Below are 15,450 nucleotides of genomic sequence, written 5' to 3' on the forward strand. Positions count from 1 at the left end.
TGCATCTGTGGAATGGCTTAATCGCTTCCTGCATCTGCACTGGGACACTGGACCAGCTCCCATGGAGGACACAGCTTTTTTTACCAGGGACAAGTAAAGGATCCTGGCTGGTCCAGGTCCTAATCTGGCGGGCCGTAACAGGGGATTTCTCGTTCTCAAATGCCTCCATGACCATAAGCAAGTCCACTGGCTGTGCCATTTCCACCCTGGTGGTGGGCAATGGTAGCCAACTGAAAGCATCTGCGCAGTTCTCTGTGCCCGGTCTGTGGCGAATTACATAGTTGTATGCCGACAACGTGAGCGCCCATCTTTGGATGTGGACAAAGGCATTGGTATTAATCCCTTTGCTCTCCGAGAACAGTGATATGAGCGGCTTGTGGTCAGTTTTAAGCTCGAACTTGAGGCCAAACAAGTACTGGTGCATTTTTTCTACCACATAAATGCACGCCAGAGCCTCTTTTACAACCATGCTGTAGGCCCTTTTGGCCTTGGACAAACTCCTGGATGCATACGCAACCGGTTGCAAAATTCCCGATTCATTAGCCTGTTGTAACACACACCTGACCCCATATGATGATGCATCACAAGCTAACACTAGTCGTTTACATGGGTTATACAGGACAAGCAGTTTGTTGGAACACAGTAAATTTCTGTCTTTTTTAAAGACAGCCTCTTGTGAATTCCCCCATACCCAGTCATCTCCCTTGTGCAATAGAGCATGCAGGGGATCTAGCAGGGTGTTTAACTCAGGTAGGAAATTACCGAAGTAGTTAAGGAGTCCCAGGAACGACCGCAGCTCCGTCACGTTCCGTGGTTGTAGCGTGTTCTTGATGGCCTCCGTCTGAGCATCAGTGGGTCTGATGCCATCAGCTACAATCCTCCTTCCTAAGAATTCAACGTCCTGTGCCAGGAAAACACACTTTGAGCATTTCAACCTGAGCCCAACGCAATCCAACTGACTCAGAACCTCCTCCAGATTCTTCAAGTGCTCCATGGTGTCCCGACCTGTACCAATATGTCGTCCTGGAAGACCACTGTGCAAGGAACTGACTTTAGCAGGCTTTCCATGTTTTGCTGGAAGATTGCTGCAGCCGACTGAATCCTGAAGGGGCACCGGTTGTAAATAAACAGACCTTTGTGCGTGCTGATGCAGGTGAGGCCCTTCGAAGACTCCTCCAGCTCCTGCATCATTCCACCTTGGTGAATGTCTTTCCTCCAGCTAGGGTCGCAAATAGGTCGACTGCCTTGGGTAGCGGGTACTGGTCCTGCAGCGATAAACGGTTAATCATTATTTTATAATCCCCACAAATTATAACCGTACTATCCTCGAGTACCGGAACAATCAGACTGGCCCAGTTGTTGAATTCCACCGGTGTGATGATATCTTCATGTTGCAGCCTGCCCAGCTCGATTTCCACTTTTTCACGCATCATGTACGGTACCACCCGAGCCTTGTGATGGATGGGTCGGGTACCGGGAACCAAATGGATCCGCACTTCCGCCCCTGACAAACTTCCAATGCCTGGCTCAAATAACAAAAGGAATTTGCTTAGAAACTGGGTACATGCAGTGTCGTCGACTGCCGAGAGCGCTCGGATGTCGTCCCAGTTCCAGCGGATTTTTCCCAGCCAGCTTCTGCCAAACAATGTGGGGCCATCCCCTGGCACAATCCACAGCATGAGTTTGTGTACTACTCCATCATAGGAGACTATGACTTCAGCACTACCATTTACAGGGATTAGTTCCTTTGTATAAGTCCTTAGTTTGGTGTGAATGGGGCTGAGCTTTGGCCTGTGTGCCTTATTCCCCGACAGCCTGTCGAAGGCCGTTTTACTAATTATGGACTGGCTTGCCTCTGTGTCCAGCTCCATAGACACAGGAATACCGTTCAGTTCAACTTTCAACATTATTGGTGGGTATTTCGTCATGAACATGTGTACCCCCGTACACCTCTGCCTCCTCTGTACGAGTTTCCAATTCCGTCTGATCCACTGAGGACTGATCTTCCCCTGCAACGTGGTAGTTTGCAGGGTTTGCAGCTCACCTGCACATTCGTTGGAGGTGTCCCATTGTTCTGCAACCATTGCGCACATAGTTCTTAAAGCGGCATTGATGGGGCCAATGATCACCCCCGCAGCGCCAACAGGGTGTTAACTGCCTCGCATTAATAGATGATGGCGGACTCTGGGTCAATTGAGGTCGGGCCACAGCAGCCAGCGTGTACATTCTGCCCTGTACATTTCTGCTCAAAATCGACGTTACTTTATGCACAGTACTGGCCGATACTTCTGCAAAAGCTGCTTGGTGTTGTCGCTGGTGGACATAGAAACATAGAAAATAGGTGCAGGAGTAGGCCATTCGGCCCTTCTAGCCTGCACCGCCATTCAATGAGTTCATGGCTGAACATGCAACTTCAGTACCCCATTCCTGCTTTCTCACCATACCCCTTGATTCCCCTAGTAGTAAGGACTCCATCTAACTCCTGTTTGAATATATTTAGTGAATTGGCCTCAACAACTTTCTGTGGTAGAGAATTCCACAGGTTCACCACTCTCTGGGTGAAGAAATTCCTTCTCATCTCGGTCCTAAATGGCTTACCCCTTATCCTTAGACTGTGTCCCCTGGTTCTGGAATTCACCAACATTGGGAACATTCTTCCTGCATCTAACCTGTCTAAACCCATCAGAATTTTAAACATTTCTATGAGGTCCCCTCTCATTCTTCTGAACTCCAGTGAATGCCTGGGCCTGGGCTATCGTTATGGCTTTACTCAGATTTGGGGTTTTAACAGTCAACAGTTTGCAAAGAATTGTCTCATGTCCGATGCCCAGTACAAAAAAGTCTCTGAGCATTTGTTCTCGGAATCCCTCAAACTCACAATGTCCTGCAAGGGGCCATAGTTCAGCGACGTAGCTCGCCACTTCCTAGCCCTCCGATCATTGACATGTGTAGAACCGATATCTCACTATTAAAACACTTTCCTTAGGATTTAGGTACTCCCGGACCAGCGTACACAGTTCTTTGTAGGATTTCTCTGTTGGTGTAGCCGGGGCCACGAGGTTCTTCATGAGGCCATAGGTTGTTGCCCCACAGACAGTTAGGAGGATCGCCCTTCGTTTGACCGCGTTCTCGTCCCCTTCCAGCTCGTTGGCTACGAAGTATTGGTCGAGTCTCTCGACGAAGGCCTCCCAATCGTCCCCCTCTGAGAACTTCTCCAGGTTGCCGACTGTTCTTTGCATTTTTGCGCGGTTCATTACCTCGTCACCAATTGTTATGCTCATAATAAATGGTCAGGCAGAGTACTGTGTGCAATGAGCAATTGTTACTTTCCCATCCGCTGGGACTGTTCTAGAATCTAGGGAACTTTTCTAACATCACAGGGCAGGTACAGCATGGGATAAAATCAGAATAAAGCTCCCAAAACATCTATGGTGGTCCGATATCTTGGCACTTGGCATGGCTCACATTCAGAAAAAGTTATTAAAATATGAATAAATGAAGATAATCCATGTCGGTCCTGATACCCGGCACCTCTGGATACTGCTCCTGATACCTGGCACCTCTGGATACTGCTCCCGATACCTGGCACCTCTGGATACTACTCCCGATACCTGGCACATCTCAATACTGCTCCTGATACCTGGCACCTCTCGATACTGCTCCTGATACCTGGCACGTCTTGAACTACTGTATCAACATTGGGAACAAATGACTGGGCTGAGGCCTGTCTTGGATTAAAAAGATGAGGACCACTATGTCTGTAGTGTGCACCAACTAGAGCAACAAGTCACCAAGGCTTCTTCGACAGCACCTTCTAAACCCATAATCTCCACCGTGTAGGACAAGGAGAGCAGGTGTATGGAAAGACCAGCACCTCCAAGTTCCCTTCCAAGTCACGCACCATCCTGACCTCAGAAACATAAAAAATAGGTGTAGGAGTAGGTCATTTGGCCCTTCGAGCCTGCACCACCATTCAATATGATCATGGCTGATCATGCAACTTCAGTACCCAATTCCTGCTTTCTCTCCATGCCCCTTGATCCCTTTAGCCGTAAGGACCATATTTAACTCCCTTTTGAGGTCAGTTCGTTAGATATATTCAACAGGGTCACAACTCTCTGAGTGAAGAAGTTTCTCCTCATTTCAGTCCTAAATGGCTTACCCCTTATCCTTAGACTGTGACTCCTGGACTTCTCTAACATCGGGAACATTCTTCCTGCATCTAACCTGTCCAATCCCATCAGATTTTTATATGTTTCTATGATAAACCCTCTCATTCATAGACTGCAGCATGATTCAAGAAGGCAGCGGCTCACCACCTCCTAAACAGGCAATTATGGATGGGCAATGAATGCCAACCCGGCTCGCGCACCTCCCGAGAATGAATGAATAAATAAAGAATGAACACTGAGAAATGAGCTGCAGAACTACCGACACCGTCAGCTTTAAGGAGACGTTTAACTGTGGGGATCGGATTGAGATCATTGAGTTTGATTAAACTGATGTTAAAGTAACATTGCTGCTTTGCCCTGTGACAGTAACATATTATCAGAATATTTCCCATCGGGTGAAATCGAATGTCAGACTTGGACATCTTGTAGATTCATCTTTTAAAAAGTTGTGGGAACTCCGTTCCAAGATGTATTCCACTCAGTTCTGAACAAGTCCTCAATCAGCTCGTCTTATCATTTGAGATATCAAGGACTAGGCACACGGTGTTTAAAAGAAAGCCTATTTATTTGACATTTACAGAATATTAAACTATAGCCCAGTTATAGGGTTATTAACATCGGCAGAAACAAACTCCAACTGCCAGAATGAACATGGTTCAGTAACGGATGTGATTAACAGCAGATTCCAACCCCTGGAGTCAATTGTGAACTCGCTGGTGTCTCAGGAGGTCAGATGACACAATGAATCTCTTCCCACACACGGAGCAAGAGAATGGCCTCTCCCCAGTGTGAACTCGCTTGTTGTGTACCAGCAGGTCGGATGACTGAGCGAATCCCTTCTCACACACGAAGCAAGGGAACGGCCTCTCCCCAGTGTGAAATCGCTTGTTGTGTACCAGCAGGTCGGATGACCGAGTGAATCCCTTCCCACATTTGGAGCAAGTAAACAGTCTCTCCCTAGTGTGAACTCGCTGGTGTTTCAGGAGGCCGGATGACAGAGCGAATCGCTTCCCACATTCGGAGCAAGTGAATGGCCTGCCCTCAGTGTGAACTTGCTTGTTGTGTGCCAGCAGGTTGGAGGACTGAGTAAATCCCTTTCCACACTCCGAGCAGGTGAACAATCTCTCCCCAGTGTGAACTAGCTGGTGTTTCTGGAGACTGGCTAGTGCAGTGAATCCCTTCCCACAGACGGAGCAGGTGACCGGCCTCTCCCCAGTGTGAACTCGTTTATGCGCCAGCAGGTTGGATGACCGACTGAATCGCTTCTCACACACGAGGCAGGTGAACGGTCTCTCCCCAGTGTGAACTCGCTGGTGTTTCAGCAAGCTGGATGAATCAGTGAAACCCTTCCCACACTCGGAGCAGGTGAACGGCCTCTCCCCAGTGTGAACTCGCTGGTGATTCCGCAAGGTGGATAACTGAGCAAATCCCTTCCCACACTCGGAGCAGGTGAACGGCCTCTCCCCAGTGTGAACTCGTTTGTGTGTCAGCAGGCTGGATAACTGAGCGAATCCCTTCTCACACACGGAACAAGTGAACGGCCTCTCCCCGGTGTGAACTTGCTTGTTGTGTGCCAGCAGGTTGGATGACCGAGTGAATCTCTTCCCACATTTTGAGCAAATGAATGGCCTCTCCCCAGTGTGAACTCGCTGGTGATTCAGGAGGCCGGATGAATGAGTGAATCCCTTCCCACACTCAGAGCAGGTGAACGGTCTCTCCCCAGTATGAATTCGTTGGTGTTTCTGCAGGGTGGATAACTGAGTGAATCCCTTCCCACACTCAGAGCAGGTAAACGGCCTCTCCCCAGTGTGAACTCGTTTATGTGCCAGCAGGTTGGATGACAGAGTGAATCCCTTTCCACACACACAGCAGGTGAACGGCTTCTCCCCGGTGTGAATTCGCTGGTGCATCAGCAGTTTGGATGACTTAGTGAATCCCTTCCCACACACGGAGCAGATGAACGGTCTCTCCCCACTGTGACTGCGTCGATGAATCTCCAGCTCAGACGGGTAATTGAAGCCCTTCCCACATTCCCCACATTTCCACGCTTTTTCCGTGGTGCGGGTGTCCTTGTGCCTTTCCAGGTTGGACGATCAGTTGAAGCCTCGTTCACACACAGAATACGTGTATGGTTTCTCCCCGCTGTGAATGGTGCAATGTTTTTTCAGGCTGTGTAACTGGTTAAAGCCCTTTCTACAGTCAGTGCACTGGAACACTCTCACTCGGGTGTGTGTGTCGGTGCTTTTCCAGTCACACTGATGTTTGAAATCCTTTCCCACAGACAGAACAGACAAGTATTTCTCCTTCCACATTCAAAGGCCGATAATATTCAGGTCCTGATGAATTGAGTGACTCTGTCATATCTTGATATGATGTTTGGTTTGAGTTTCCCATCTATAAATCCTCTCTTTCTAATATCCTGTAAAAGGAGTTTACAAAAGTCATCACTGTAAGTACAGGATAGAAATACAGAACAGACAATTCTAGTTTCTATACAATGTTCCTTCACATGCCTGGGATCATTTAACCCATAACCTAGACTGTTAATCACTTTCAGCTAGGGACTTAGCATGTGCCCCACAGCATCTCTCTCACCTTTGCTGTGCGGATAGAGTATCACGCCTGCAAACCAAGTTTTAAATTTAAATTCACTCAGAAAATGTATTTAACAGAAGATGAACATGTAAACAGATCACGGCCTAATACTCCAGCTCTACATTCACATGAGGAAGTTTGTTATCTAACTCCTCGAGTGGACAAAATAAAGATCCCAAATGTAAGAGTCTCTCGAACTCTTTGTTAAAACCTTTCAAATCTTGCCCGGTTCTTTCCTTGTTACAGAATTCCTCCTCCCTGGTCAAAAACAACTAATTGGAAATTTCCAACCAATTATTTCACTTTCAGAGTTTCAAACTGACCAGATTCTTCTCTCAGAAAATCTCCAAAAAACTATTTGATTTAAACACAGCTCTCCCCTCCTTTAAACCCAGGATTAGAGTTATCCGGGAATTTGAATACCTGACCACAAACATTTTAAAAGGCTGTAACTGATGAAACTTGTAACACTGAAGCCTAATTTCCACTTCCGTGCGCTGGATTCTAAACCTGGGACTGTACATGGGGATTCTAAGCCTGGGACTGTACATGGGGAGTCTAACCCTGCGACTGTACATGGGGATTCAAACCGTGAGACTGTACGTGGGGATTCAAACCGTGAGACTGTACGTGGGGATTCTAATCCTGGGACTGTACATGGGGAGTCTAACCCTGGGAGTATACAAGGGGACTCAGCTCTGGGGCTCTTCTGTTAGAATTGTGTGGGATGTAAACGATAAGCTGGGCACTTACCAACGCCTTCAGGAGAGATGGTGAGAAATACGATTTGTGGAGAGTGGGAATAAAATAAATGAGACAATGATTTCAGTCCTGGGCACTGGAGCCTTGCCCACTAATTGTTGCCCTGCCAAGTTGGCTGCGCATGCGCGGTTACGCCATGAAGCGAGCGGGCTGCACTCTGAACCTTCCTGCACAAAGATGGTGGTTAATCGGGGCCTGTTACCGGAAGAAAAAAATCCGTCGCTGCAAACGCGGGAGTTTCGGGTTATTACTCGGGGCTTGCGGCCTACACCAGTTGTTTATGAAGCCTCCCCGCCCACTTGCCGATCGATGACTCCCCTGCGCCCCGCTGATTCTCACCCGGTGTAGAGTCCGGCTCCAGCCTGAGCTCGTCTCACCGTCCGTGTGTCTCCAGTGCTCGCTCTGCGCATGCTCAGCTCACACTGCCCGGGAGATTGACGCTAGCTCCGGAACAATAGGAAGAGCGGGGGCGGAGCTGGAGGACCTAGCGGGCGGTTGGTCCTCCAATCAATCGGAGTGAGTAAGAGGCGGAGCTTCCTGCGGTGGGCGGAGCTGAGCCCGGATCTCCCTCAATGAGCATGCGCGGCTGGTACAGCAGACGTTGGTCGAAGAGACGCTTCGGGTAGGCGGTAGGAGATTGTGGGCGCGGGGGAGGATGTGGACCCGTGGTTTGGCCGGGGAGCTTAATAAACACCCGGTGTAGGCCTCAGGCGCGGAATCAGAATGCACAGGCCTCGTGTTTGCCCCGCGGTGACAGGCCCGGGTCAGCGGGATCACTGGCCGCCATCTTGCACAAGGCGGGGTCACAGCGCATGCGCGGCCACCTTGGGCAGGAACAATGAGTGGGCGGAGCTTTGGGATCCCAATGCTCGCGAGACGGAGCAACCTGGGCAACAAGCTCTTCATCACCTCACAGCAGTAACCTGGGCAACAGGCTCTTCATCACCTCACAGCAGTAACCTGGGCAACAGGCTCTTCATCACCTCACAGCAGTAACCTGGGCAACAGGCTCTTCATCACCTCACAGCAGTAACCCGGGCAACAGGCTCTTCATCACCTCACAGCAGTAACCCGGGCAACAGGCTCTTCATCACCTCACAGCAGTAACCTGGGCAACAGGCTCTTCATCACCTCACAGCAGTAACTTGGGCAACAGGCTCTTCATCACCTCACAGCAGTAACCTGGGCAACAGGCTCTTCATCACCTCACAGCAGTAACCTGGGCAACAGGCTCTTCATCACCTCACAGCAGTAACCTGGGCAACAGGCTCTTCATCACCTCACAGCAGTAACCCGGGCAACAGGCTCTTCATCACCTCACAGCAGTAACCTGGGCAACAGGCTCTTCATCACCTCACAGCAGTAACCTGGGCAACAGGCTCTTCATCACCTCACAGCAGTAACCTTGCCAACAGGCTCTTCATCACCTCACAGCAGTAACCCGGGCAACAGGCTCTTCATCACCTCACAGCAGTAACCTGGGCAACAGGCTCTTCATCACCTCACAGCAGTAACCTGGGCAACAGGCTCTTCATCACCTCACAGCAGTAACCTGGGCAACAGGCTCTTCATCACCTCACAGCAGCAGCCTCTATTTATATTGCGCCTTTAATGTAGTAAAATATCCAAAGGCACTTCACAGGAGTGTTATAATTTGTCACCGAGGCGAAAAGATTTAGAATCATAGAATCACAGAAACTTACAGCATGGAAGGAGGCCATTTCGGCCCATCGTGTCCGTACCGGCCGACAAACAGCTATCCAGGCTAATCCCACTTTCCAGCTCTTGATCTGTAGCCCTGTAGGTTACGGCACTTCAAGTGCAGATCCAAGTACTTTTTAAATGTTATGATGGTTTCTGTCTCGACCACCCTTTTAGGCAGTGAGTTCCAGACTCCCACTAAATTCTGGGTGAAGAAATTTACCCTCTAAACCTCCTACCTGCAGAGTGAGGGAGTTTGAGTTTTGGGCCTAGGCAACAGAAGGCAGGACCACCGATGGTTTAAGTGTTTATAATTAGGGATCCTCAAGAGGGCAGAATTTGAGGAGATCAGATAAATGGGGAGATGTGAGCTTATGAGGCTGAAGGAGATTACAGAGATAGAGAGGGGCGAACCCATGGAGGTATATGTAAACAAGGATGAGAATTTTGAAATTGAGGTGTTGCAAAATGGAGCTAGTGTAGGTCAGCGAGCACAGGGATGATGGATGAATGGGATTTGGTGCGAATTAGGACATGGGCTGCCGAGTTTTGGATGACCTCAGGATAACGTAGGGTAGATTGTGGGAGGCCAGCCAGGAGTTTGTTGGAGTAGTCAAGTCTAGGGGTAACAAAGGCCTGCTTGAGGGCTTCTGCAGCAGATGAGCTGAGGCAAGGGCGGAGACGAGCAATGTTATGGGGGTGGAAATGGGTGGTTTAATTAAGGTGCAGATATGTGCTCGGAGCCCATTTCAGGGTCAAATATGACACCAAGTTTGCGAACAGTCTGGTTCAGCCTCAGACAGATGCTAGAGAGAGGGATGGAGTTGGTGGCTAGAGACCGGAGTTTGTGATGGGGAAATTTCTGTTCACCTGGTACTGGATGTCGTACAAGCAGTCTGACAAATTAGAGACTGTGGAGAGGTTGAGAGAAGTGGTGGTGAGGTAGAGCTAGGTGTCGTTAGAATCACAGAATGGTTACAGCACTGAAGGACATTCGGCCTGTCAAACCCTTGCCGGCTCTCTGCAAGAGCACCTCAGCTAGTCCCACTCACTTGCCTTTGCCCCCTAGACCTAAAGATTTCCCTCCTTCAGGTACTTATCCAACTCCCTTTTGACTCAGCCTCCACCACCCCTTCAGGCCGTGCATTCCAGATCCTGACCACTTGCTCTGGTTCTTGACCCTTCCACCAATGGGAACAGTTTCTCTCTATCTACTGTGTCCAGACCCCGCATGATTTTGAACACCTCTGTTAAATCTGCTCTGCTCTAAGGAGAACAACCCCAGCTTCTTAGTTTATCCACATTACTGAAGTCCCTCATCCTTGGCATCATTCCCATAAATCTTTTCTGCACCCTCTCTTAGGCCTTCACATCGCTCCTAAAGTGTGGTGCCCAGAATTGGACACACTACTCCAGTTGAGGCCGAACCAGTCTTTTATACAGGTTGATCATAATTTCCACGCTTTTGTACTCTAAACCTCTATTCATGAAGCCTAGGATCCTGGAAGCGTTTTGAACTGCTTTCATAACCGGTCCTGCCACCTTCAATGATTTGTGCACATAAACCGTTAGATCTCTCAGATGTATTCTCGACCTGACATCTGTCATACGCATTCTTTTTCTGCTTCATCCTACTCCCGGGCCGTCTGTGATGTTTGTGGCCTAGAGGAGTCCATGGGCCATGTATATATTCAGTGTGAGAGGTTGCAGCCCCTCAATAGTTACCTGAAGGGGCTGCTCCTTAACTCTTGGTTACAATTTAGCTCCGTGCTCCTAATCTTTGGTCGCCCGGTGCGGAGTGAGGGTGAGTAAGACAGAGGTTCTTCTCCTGGGCCTGGCTAAAACAGCAACTTGTAGGTCCAGAATGGGCGGGGCCCGGGGGTGGGTCACTCTGGCTGCCTGCCTCACTTCCACGGTCAAGAAAGGAGGGAGAGCGAAAACGGGGAACTGCGGGCCAGTTAGCCTGACATCAGTCATTGGGAAAATGCTGGAATCCATTACTACAGAAGTGGTAACAGGGCATTTAGAAAATCATGGTCTGGTTATGCAGAGTCAACATGATTTTATGGAAGGGAAATCGTGTTGAACAAATTTATTACCTTTTTAGTAGGGTGGATGAAGGGGAACCAGTGGATGTAATATTGCAGGATTTCCAAAATGCATTTGATGCGCCACATGGAATTGGGGGTAATATATTAGCATGGATAGAGGATTGGTTAACGGATGGAAAACAGAGATTAGGGATAAACGGGTTATTATCCGGTTGGCAGGCTGTAACTAGTGGGGTGCTAGTGCTTTGGTCTCAGCTATTTACAATCTATATTAAACATAATAAGAACATAACATAAGAACATAAGAATTAGGAACAGGAGTAGGCCATCTAGCCCCTCAAGCCTGCTCCGCCATTCAAAAAGATCATGGCTGATCTGACCGTGGACTCAGCTCCACTTACCCGCCCGCTCCCCATAACCCTTAATTCCCTTATTGGTTAAAAATCTATTTATCTGTGATTTGAATACATTCAATGAGCTAGCCTCAACTGCTTCCTTGGGCAGAGAATTCCACAGATTCACAACCCTCTGGGAGAAGAAATTCCTTCTCAACTCGGTTTTAAATTGGCTCCCCCATATTTTGAGGCTGTGCCCCCTAGTTCTAGTCTCCCCGACCAGTGGAAACAACCTCTCTGCCTCTATCTTGTCTATCCCTTTCATTATTTTAAATGTTTCTATAAGATCACCCCTCATCCTTCTGAACTCCAATGAGTATAGACCCAGTCTACTCAACCTATCATCATAAGGTAACCCCCTCATCTCCGGAATCAGCCTAGTGAATCGTCTCTGTACCCCCTCCAAGGCTAATATATCCTTCCTTAAGTAAGGTGACCAAAACTGCACGCAGTACTCCAGGTGCGGCCTTACCAATACCCTGTACAGTTGCAGCAGGACCTCCCTGCTTGGATGAAGGGATCAAGTACAGTGTATCCAAGTTTGCTGACGATACAAAGCCAGGTGGGAAAGTACGCTGTGAGGAGGACGCAAAGACCCTGCAAAGGGATATGGACAGTTTCAGTGAGTGGGCAATAAGGTGGCAGATGGAACATAATGTGGGGAAATGTGAGGTTATTCACTTTGGTAGGAAGAATAGAAAAACAGAATATTTTTTAAAAAGTGAAAAACTAATAAATGTTAGTGTTCAGAGAGATTTAGGTGTCCTCGCACAGGAAACACAGAGAGCTGGCATGCAGGTACAGTAAGCAATTAGGAAGGCATGTTGGCCTTTATTGCAAGATGGTTGGAGTACAAGAATAAGGAAGTCTTGCTACAACTGTAAAAGGCCTTGGTGAGACCACACCTGCAGTGCACAGTGTTGGGGTCCTTATCTGAGGAAGGGTCTACTTGTCTTAGAGGGAGTGCAATTCACCAGATTGATTCCTGAGTTGGGGGGATTGTCCTAATAGGAGAGATTGAGTAGAATGGGCCTATACTCTCTGGAGTTTAGAAGAATAAGAGGGGATCTCATTGAAAGATGTAAAATTCTGAGGGGCATTGACAGGGTAGATGCTGAGAGGTTGTTTCCCCTGGCTGGAGAATCTAGGAATAGGGCCCACAGTCTCAGGATAAGGGGGTTGGCCATTATAAGACTGAGATGAGGAGGAATTTGTTCACTCAGAGGGTTGTAAATCTTTGAAATTCTCCACCCCAAAGGACTGTGGGTGCTGAGGTGTTGAGTATATTCAAGACTGAGATAGATAGATTGTTGGACTCTGGGGTATCAAGGGATATGGAGATAGGGCAGGAAGGTGGAGCTGAGTTTGAAGACCAGCCATGAGCTTATTGAATGGTGGAGCAGGCTCGAGGGGCCGTATGGCCTATTCCTGCACCTAATTCTTGTAGTCTTTTGCCTTGTCGGTGCCCGGATGGCCCTGGAGAGGGAGCATGTGGTGTGCACTGGTTCCTTGATGCCTTCCGCGACGGTGGCACCTCAGGGTATAGAGTGTCTCATACACACTGGGAACAACATTCTGGTTCAGTTGGGAAGGTGCCCTTTGCTTTTGTTGCTTATTTTGGCTTCTTTTAGTTTGATTGGATCACATGTTTGTGGGAACAAAAGAGGAAAGAATATTCCATAGAAGCTGGAATTGTCTGTTTAGATTTTCTACCTACCCTGGACTTACATTGATGACTTTTGTAAACTCTTTTACAGCGTATTAGAAGGGGAGGATTTACAGACGGGAAACTCAAACCAAACATCACATCAAGATCTGACCGAGTCACTCGATTCATCGTTACCTGAATATCATTGGCCTTTGAATGTGGAAGGAGAAATGTTTGTCTGTTCTATCTGTGAGGAAAGATTTCAAACATTAGTGTGACTGGAAAAGCACCGAGACACACGAGTGATAGTGTTCCAGTGCACTGCCTGAGGAAAGAGCTTTAACCAGTTACGCAGCCGTAAAAAACATTGCACCATTCACAGCAGGGAGAAACCGTACACGTGTTGTGCGTGTGGACAAGGCTTCAACTGATCGTTCAACCTGGAGAGACACAAGGACACCCGCACCACGGAGAAACCGTGGGAATGTGAGGACTGTGGCAAGGGATTCCGTTCCCCGTCCCTGCTGGAAATTCATCGGCGCAGTCACACCGGGGAGAGGCCGTTCACCTGCCCCGTGTGTGGGAAGGGATTCACTATTTCTTCCCAGCTGAAGACACACCAGCGAGTTCACACTGACGAGAGACCTTTTAAATGTCCGGACTGCGGGAAGTGCTTTAAAAGCTCCGGGGAGCTGAGGCGCCATAAACTTGTTCACTCTGACGAGAGGCCGTTCACCAGCTCCGTGTATGGGAAGGAATTCACCTGTTCAGCGAATCTACTGTCACACCAACTTGTTCACTCTGATGAGAGGTCGTTCACCAGCTCCGTGTGTGGGAAGGGATTCACCTGTTCAGCGAATCTACTGTCACACCAACTTGTTCACTCTGATGAGAGAGCTTTTAAATGTTCTGACTGTGAGAAGAGCTTTAAAACCAAAATTGATCTGCTGAGACACCAGCGAGTACACACTGGGGAGAGGCTGTTTACCTGCTCCATGTGTGGGAAGGGATTCACTCAGTCATCCCAGCTCACTACACACCTCCTTGTTCATACCAGTAAGAGGCCTTTTAAATGTTCTAACTGTGAGAAGAGCTTTAAAAGCAGAAATAGTCTGATGAGACACCAATCTTTTCACACAGGGGAGAGGCCGTTCACCTGCTCTGTGTGTGGGAAGGGATTCACTCAGTCATGCAATCTCACTACACACCAAGTTGTTCACACCAATAAGAAGCCTTTTAAATGTTCTGACTGTGAGAAGAGCTTTAAAAGCAGAAATCAGCTGATGATGCACCAACGCACTCACACTGGGGAGAGGCCGTTCACCTGCTCAGAGTGTGGGAAGAGATTCACTCGTTCATCCAGCCTCACTGCACACCAAGTTGTTCACTCTGATAAGAGACCATATAAATGTTCTGACTGTGAGAAGAGCTTTAAAACCAAAATGGAGCTGATGATACACCAACGTATCCACACAGGGGAGAGACCATTCATCTGCTGTGTGTGTGGAAAGCGATTCACTCAGTCATCCAACCTCACTGTACACCAGCTTGTTCACACCAATAAGAGACCATTTAAATGTTCTGACTGTGAGAAGAGCTTTAAAATCAGAAATCATCTGATGATGCACCAACGCACTCACACTGGGGAGAGGCCGTTCACCTGCTCTGTGTGTGGGAAGGGATTCTCTGATCCATCCAACCGGCTGAAACACCAGCAAGTTCACATGTGATTGCAGGGTTGGATTCTGCTGTTAATCACATCGGGACTGAACCGTGTTCATTCTGACAATTGGGCTGTGTGTCCCCTGTAACTGGGCCGGAGTTTAATTTTCTGGATATCTGACATAGCTTTCTGGATATAGCTTTGGTTCCAACACACAGTTTGTCGATTCCTTGATTTCTCCAATATAAGAGACGACTAATTGTTGTCCTGTTACCAACTGTTCCTTTTTTGGAGCTTTTCTCCTCCATTTAACAAAGACCTGTCCTTATGCAGCACCTCACATGACCTCAGGATGTCCCAAAGTGCTTTACAGCCAATGAAATACCACAACATCAATGTACATTTGAAGTACATTCACTGTTGTATCAGAAATGCAGCAGATGATTTGTGCACAGCAAGCTGC

At 48.3% G+C, this 15,450-nt stretch overlaps 2 protein-coding genes across 2 annotated transcripts in view; one reads left to right on the forward strand and one right to left on the reverse strand.

Moving 5' to 3' along the window:
- Positions 1 to 6,265, reverse strand: part of LOC139274165 (zinc finger protein 850-like) — a gene marked incomplete at its 5' end in the record, with an annotated part of 94,420 nt that extends 88,155 nt beyond the window's left edge. Inside the window, one exon of the mRNA XM_070891204.1 lies at positions 4,872 to 6,265. Coding sequence (XP_070747305.1) covers positions 4,872 to 6,265 — 1,394 coding nt within the window. The remainder of the gene's footprint in view (positions 1 to 4,871) is intronic.
- Positions 6,266 to 8,122: 1,857 nt separating this feature from the next.
- On the forward strand, positions 8,123 to 15,200 carry LOC139273766 (zinc finger protein 79-like). The gene is made up of 2 exons (XM_070890835.1): positions 8,123 to 8,151; positions 13,434 to 15,200. Exon 2 carries the CDS (start codon positions 14,320 to 14,322, stop codon positions 15,052 to 15,054), a length of 735 nt encoding a protein of 244 aa, XP_070746936.1. The 5' UTR covers positions 8,123 to 8,151; positions 13,434 to 14,319; the 3' UTR covers positions 15,055 to 15,200.
- Positions 15,201 to 15,450: the final 250 nt, after the last annotated feature.

Source organism: Pristiophorus japonicus, chromosome 9, assembly GCF_044704955.1.
Source record: "Pristiophorus japonicus isolate sPriJap1 chromosome 9, sPriJap1.hap1, whole genome shotgun sequence".
In the NCBI taxonomy this organism is placed as follows: Eukaryota; Metazoa; Chordata; class Chondrichthyes; family Pristiophoridae; genus Pristiophorus; species Pristiophorus japonicus.

Excerpts from the sequence above, each read along its gene's own strand:
- LOC139273766 (XM_070890835.1), top strand. The coding sequence starts at position 14,320 with ATGTGTGGGAAGGGATTCACTCAGTCATCCCAGCTCACTACACACCTC.